This window comes from Crocodylus porosus, unplaced genomic scaffold (assembly GCF_001723895.1).
Source record: "Crocodylus porosus isolate Cpor-Errol unplaced genomic scaffold, CroPor_comp1, whole genome shotgun sequence".
NCBI classification, from domain to species: domain Eukaryota; kingdom Metazoa; phylum Chordata; order Crocodylia; family Crocodylidae; genus Crocodylus; species Crocodylus porosus.
Genome location: NW_017728906.1, coordinates 104933251 through 104939861, shown reverse-complemented (window position 1 = coordinate 104939861; position 6611 = coordinate 104933251). Strand labels below are relative to the sequence as shown.

General features: G+C 40.3%; 1 protein-coding gene across 1 annotated transcript in view; it reads left to right on the top strand.

Annotated features, from left to right (window-relative positions):
• Nucleotides 1–6611, top strand: part of PCCA (propionyl-CoA carboxylase alpha subunit) — a 446742-nt gene that overhangs the window by 141601 nt on the left and 298530 nt on the right. The window contains exon 9 of the mRNA XM_019528487.1: nt 1315–1393. Coding sequence (XP_019384032.1) covers nt 1315–1393 — 79 coding nt within the window. The remainder of the gene's footprint in view (nt 1–1314; nt 1394–6611) is intronic.

Genomic DNA, 6611 nt, shown 5'->3' with positions numbered 1-6611 from the left:
ATCAGCCAACCTGGAAGAGAAGACATGCTTGCCTTTAGGAGAGAGGTGAAGCCCATCCCACCCCAGCAAGTCCCCTGCCCGAAAGCATGGGTCATTATCTAGGAACCCAAGGCCTGCCTGGCAGCACCAACTGCGTAAGCGCCGGTTGACCTCACCAATGCAGGTCCCATGTTGCCATCCCTGCCTACTCACTGGAAAAAGAGATGAGAATACCACCTGTGCCCCCATCTTCTTAAGCTTGTCCCCTAGAGCCTTGAAATCCTTCATAATGTGGTCAGGGTTGCCCCTGGCTGTGTCATTCGTCTCCACGTGGATAACATCCTTTCAGTAGGCTTTTGATTACCATTAACTGTGGTAATCCTGGATGTTCTAGATGGTTATCTAATCACTGTTTGAAGATATTGGCCTCCTCTACATTCAGAGGCAAGGAGTTCCACAGTCTAATTGCACATCATGTGGGAAAGTATTTTCTCTTATTAGTTTTGAATTTAACTTTTGTACAGTGTTCCCTGATCTTGTTTTATAAAGTAGGGAAAATTACTTTCTCTGTATGATTATTTGATGTGCTCTTTATCATTTCTCCCCATGGACACTGTCATGCAGACAAGGCCAAAATAATTCTTGAACCAGACTCAAACACTAGTATTAAGTTACCTTACTCTGTAATAAATTATTATTCAGTATGGGAAGAGTGGTCAGATTTCTGCCCCTCCTTTGGTTTCAGTTCCTGATCAGCTTAGAGGAAACAGTTTTGTTACATTCTGTTGGAAAGATTATAGCAAGTTCAGCATATAATGATTATCCATATTTAATTATGTTTATTCACCTGCTTAATGTGCATGCAGCATAGATCTTTTGAGATGTCCCTAGGTATTTAAAGTTTACCTCAATTACCTATTGACACTTTTCACAAATTGCAGATGAGCATCTACTGTCTATTGCTGCTGATAAAGTATATATCTTTTAATTTTACCAGAGTAAATATTTGTTTTAACAGTAGGAGAGTAACAGAGCTTGTTTGTTCAGGAAAGCTATTTTGGAGGTCAAATAAATCCATTTATGTAACATTTTCTTTGCTATTTGGGAACTGTTCATACAATATTTTTGCTTTAAATGAAATGGGGAAGGCAGCATTTTCATGGCATCAAAAATCTGATAGCCTAGTTGTACCATAAAAAATAATTTCTCCAAATCATCAGCTTTCTAATAAACCAGTTATTGTCTACTGCATTATTGGACATGTGGTCAGTTGTCATGTTCATATTACCAACTGATCAAAGTTTGAACTTCTGTCTAATTCTTCCCTGCTGTTAGGCTACCCTGTCATGATCAAGGCCTCAGCAGGTGGTGGCGGGAAAGGCATGAGAATCGCTTGGGATGATGAAGAGACCAGGTGAGATACTCTCCAAAAAATAGCCTTGATGAATGCTACAGTTATCAAAGTCCCATTAAACTACTGAGAACTGAGAGTCAAACAGATATTAAATGTTACATGGAGAAATAGGATAATATTTTCTTTTATTTCTATAAAAAATAAAGAACAACCTCATACTTGCACAGTCATTGCAGTCAGTTTATTGCTGGGATATTTAAAAGGTTTTAAAATTATTTCTCTAATGTGACATGATGTAAATTTGTGCTGTAAAAATTTTTTTTATTGCAGGTCTTTTAGTATATGATGCATGCTGGTCCATGTTTTAACTAAAATAAACAGCTGGGCTTCAATCCTACCAACACAAAAACACACAATTACCGTATTTTTGTGCATGTAACACTCCTTCCCCATAGAACACACACCTTGTTTTTGGAAGGCAGAATGCAGAAAACTATTTAGATTACTGTGTGACATAGAATAAGTCCTCCTGGAAAGATAGTAGTCAGAAAGCATGGCACCAAGAAATTCCTGGTGCCAGTTGCCTCACGCAGACTGTCTCCTGGGATGCCACATTTTCTGAACATTGTTTTCAGGAGAACTCTGTCACACAAGGTTAGGCCCTGGACTTTTGCAAGGATGGTAGTAGAAAAACTGTTAGTTCTTTACTATAAGTTGTTCTTTTTATAATTTCCTATTAATAAAGTGTTGATTCCATATCAGAGGCCTCATCACGACAGTACTAGCAGCTCACTGCTTCGGGCAGATGTTATGGTGCTCAGCTGATAGCTATTGCTATGAGTGGGGTAAAACAGGACTCTGCCATCTTGGCGGCTGCATGACATGCATGGTGTCTCCAGGTGCGCTTCTTTTCTAGCAAAGAAAACAGTTTCTTCACTTAAAACACACGTGTCAGTTCTGGGGGGCTGAGTTTTAGGAAAAGGTATGTGTTGTGTGTGAGAAAATATGATATTTCTATTAAATTCAACATCACTGATTTTACTTGTGTGTGGAAAAACATCAAATGAGTACTTCCAGTGCCATGGCAGCAATGAGTTACATAATTTGTTTTAAAATATTAATTTCCAATCAGCTGGGGGGAGTGTGCATGCATGTGTCTGAAGCCCTTGCCAGATATACAGATAAAGTTGCAATGGGATCTGATGTGCTATCCACACAATTCACACACAAGCAGGGCAGGAACTATGATTGTGCGATTGCATGTCAGATCCTATGATACCTTATTGCTAGTGCCTTGTACCACCAAGTAGCGAGCTCCCATGGCTGGGAGCCTCCGCAGCAGATTATTAAATAGATTTGTACTGAATTAGCCACACTACTAGCTGTTCACAGAACAAAGAATGTAAATCCATTCTGTAAGCCTTACAATACAGTTTAATAAAGGTAATGGTTTGGGTCAGCTGATGGAGAACCCAGCTGGAGGAGGTGTACTATGCACTCTCATGGCTGGCGGCCTGGTTCAGCTGCAGGCTCCCTGCCTTGGAGGTGTATCGTCTGCCCATGGCTGGGAATCCAGATCACATATGCAGTTAATGGCATGATAGGAACTAGCCACAAAGTTATTACACATTTTTTGTGGAAAAACTTTGTTGCTTATTTCTTGTTTTATCATGCTGTTAGTTGGTTGAATGTGTGGCTGTGTCATAACTTCAGATGTGATTACCTGGTTAATCATCTCCAGGGATCCCAGTTTTCTCTGATTTAAAAAAAAAAACACCCCAATTTTTGGTTTTAAAAAAAAAAGTAACCCCAAATCCATATTTTTTCATGATTTAAATGAAACACCACTAATATACAGATATGTATAAAGTGGTGTTTCATTTTAATTATGGAAAAAATTTGGATTTGGAGTTACTTTTTTAACTGAATGTTGGGGATTTTTTTTAATTGGAGAAAACCAGGATCCCTGGTCATTTCTTAAGTGTAATGTTGCCCTTGCCACATTCAGAATAATGTGGCAAGGGCCTTACATGACTGATTAGTTGCATGGGGAAAAACATCAAGAGAGTATTTGCCGTGTCAGGGCAGTAATGAATTACATGATTTGTAGAGGTGTGCAAAGCTTCAGTCGCTGATTTGATTTGGGGAAGATTTGACCCAATTCAGAGGCTGAATTGCTTAAACCGAATCGAATCAGGAGACTAAAAAGAAACCTCTGAATCAATTCGGAGCCTCTGAATAGATTTGGAAAAAGATTCGGAGATTCAGAAGGCAGTCTTTCAGGGGAACAGAAACCGAGAAGAGGGAGGGGGAGCAGGGAGAGAAAGACTGACATCTGTAGTTGGCCAGTGACTCTGATCTTTCCCTGAGTCCCCTTCCAATCACATTGATCTGGGGAAGGGACAGCATATAAGTCTCTGTCTGCAGCCTTTCTGACCTTCCTGTAAGCTGTTTCTGCCTGAGCAAAAGAGGGGTGGGCAACTAGCCCAGAAACAGGTGAGTGGACAGAGATCTAACCAGTACTGGGAAGGCCCCCTGCTACAGGCTACCATCTCTGCTGTTTTCATCCAAATCTGCCAACAAATGACAAAGTTATAGGTTTATTATACTCTATGGCAAATCACCAAATCTCACTGAATCCTCTTTATCAAATCTCGCTGAAACTTTATCATACTCTATGGTGAATCACCAAATCTCGCTGAATGTTCCGAAGCTGATTCAGCTGAATCGATTCGGGACAGTGATCCGAATCTCCAAACTGAACCATTGTTCTCTGAATTGGCCAAATCTGAATTTAATACTTCCCTATTCGCACTGGCCTAATGATTTTTGTTAATGTCACAGTCAGTTAGTGTATGTGTATATGAGAGAGAGCGAGCACATGCAACACAGAGATGATTTATTCAGTGCAAAAGTATTTTATTTTATTTTTTTAAAGAAAAAGTCATCTTCTGACCCCCTGAACTCTTCTCAACACTTTCTAGATGATTGAAGATGTTTCAGAATGCATTTTTCTGTGACATCAATCAGGAGTCCAGTTGCAATTCATTGCATTAGCAGCATCACAGAATGATTTATTCTGATGTCTTCAGTGAACTGTTAGATAATTTTGTGTCACAAAAAAGTTTAGGTACATTTTTTTAGGTACCAAGTTTAGGTACATTTTTGTTTAAGTTCATTGTTTTCCATGTTAGGACAGCCAGCATACATGTTAAATTAATTCAGGTTTAGTTTGTTAGTTTAATGAATCACACCTAAGATTTTATGGAAATATTTTAGTGTGCAAACTATTAAAGAATTACACCAGAAGACACCAAAAAAATGCAAGGTTCTCCACCTTGGGAAGAAAAACCTGCCGCATCCTTATAGACTTGGCAGTGCTATGCTGGCTAGCACTATGGAAGAAGGAGACTTGGGGATCATCATTGACCACAAGATGAACATGAGCCAGCGGTGCAATGCTCAGGCTACTAAAGCAACCAAAACTCTGGCTTACATTCATAGATGCTTCTCAAGCAAATCCCGGGACGTCATTCTCCCCTTGTACTCGGCCTTGGTGAGGCCGCAGCTGGAGTACTGCATCCAGTTTTGGGCTCCACAATTCAAAAAGGATGTGGAGAAGCTTGAGAGAGTTCAGAGAAGAGCCATGCGCATGATCAGAGGTCAGGACAACAGATCTTATGATGACAGGCTGAGAGCTATGGGGCTCTTTAGCCTGGAAAAGCGCAGGCTCAGGGATGATCTGATAACCACCTATAAGTTTATCGGGGTGACCACCAGCATCTGGGGAACGTTTGTTCACCAGAGCACCCCGATGGATGACGAGGTGGAACGGTCATAAACTACTACAAGACCGTTTCAGGCTGGACATAAGGAAGAATGTCTTTACTGTCCACACCCCCAAGGTCTGGAATAGCCTGCCATCGGAGGTGGTTCAAGTACCTACATTGAACGCCTTCAAGAGTAAATTGGATGCTTATCTTGCTGGGATCCTATGACCCCAGCTAACTTCCTGCCCTTTGGGTGGGGGGCTGGACTCGATCTCCCAAGGTCCATTCCAGCCGTAATGTCTATGAAATCTATGAAATAAATCGCAATTTTATGGAAATTGCAAAATTTGGCAATGCTCACAAAAATCCAGATGTTTTGGCTTCACCTCTCAAAATAAAATTGGCCGCTTCAGAAGAAAAATGACCTGGGAACAACCAGGGTTAAATCAGCCCAGAACAGTTTCTCCTGGGAGAGCAAATGTCTGCTGTTGTACTAAATCAGCTAAACTGTTGATTTGGTTCAGCAATCATAAAAAGGTAAGTTATTTAAAAATGAAAACTAATATGGAATGATGCTTTCTAAATTGTTTAAAAGAAAAGGCAAGTTTTGTGCTTGTGAGAGGCCCTCTCTTGCTGATGTTAACAGAGTCTAGTCTGGGATATTCTAGTTTATCTTAATGATGAAGTTGTAATAGTACCAAAAATTAGTAATATTTGCCTCATTTATGAAATATGCCCTTTTTAGATAGTGTTACATTTCCCTTGTCTTTGCAAAGTTTCCTTACATTAAAGAAAGTGTAGATCAAAAACACCTAGTTGCTGAGGGGAAAAAAGTATAATTTACAGAAAAACTGCATTTGCATTATTGATCTAATTAAGAAAATATTCATGCACAAAATTTGCAACTAGGAAGCTGTGAAGGTGAACTTTACTTAAGTTGGCTAAGTGTTTTGCACGGTCACAGAGAGGTAAATTGAGATTAAGAATTGGGGGAAAATTTTATATTAGGAAGATTTGAGAATTAGAAATATGAAGAGGGAGATTTCAGTTTATTTTGTAGTGAACATTAATTAATGATAAATGACAACTAGATTATGAAAATTTTTTTTTGTAGTTTGCTTGCCTTGCCTAAGAAATAGGGTAAAATACAGTAAAAGCTGTGTTATCCGGCACTTTATTAACTGGCATGCTGGTCGACTTCGACTTCAGGCCATGGCCTGGGACAAAGCAGTCTATGTGGGGCCTCCCTCCCTGTCCCCGGCACACTGACACCAGGGAGTGGAAGTCTGGTGCACTGGATGTGGCGGGAGGGGTGGTGACCCTACCAAGCAAAGACGCCTCTCCAGTAACAGCCTATTTGGTTATTCAGCACCCGCCATTCCCCATGGCTGCCGGATAACAGAGCTTTTGCTCTATTTTCATTTGATTTTCTTGTTCATATAAACATCGCTGGCATACATTGGCTGCAGGGGCATGTGCTTCTATGGCTGGGAGCCAGTGTCATCTGG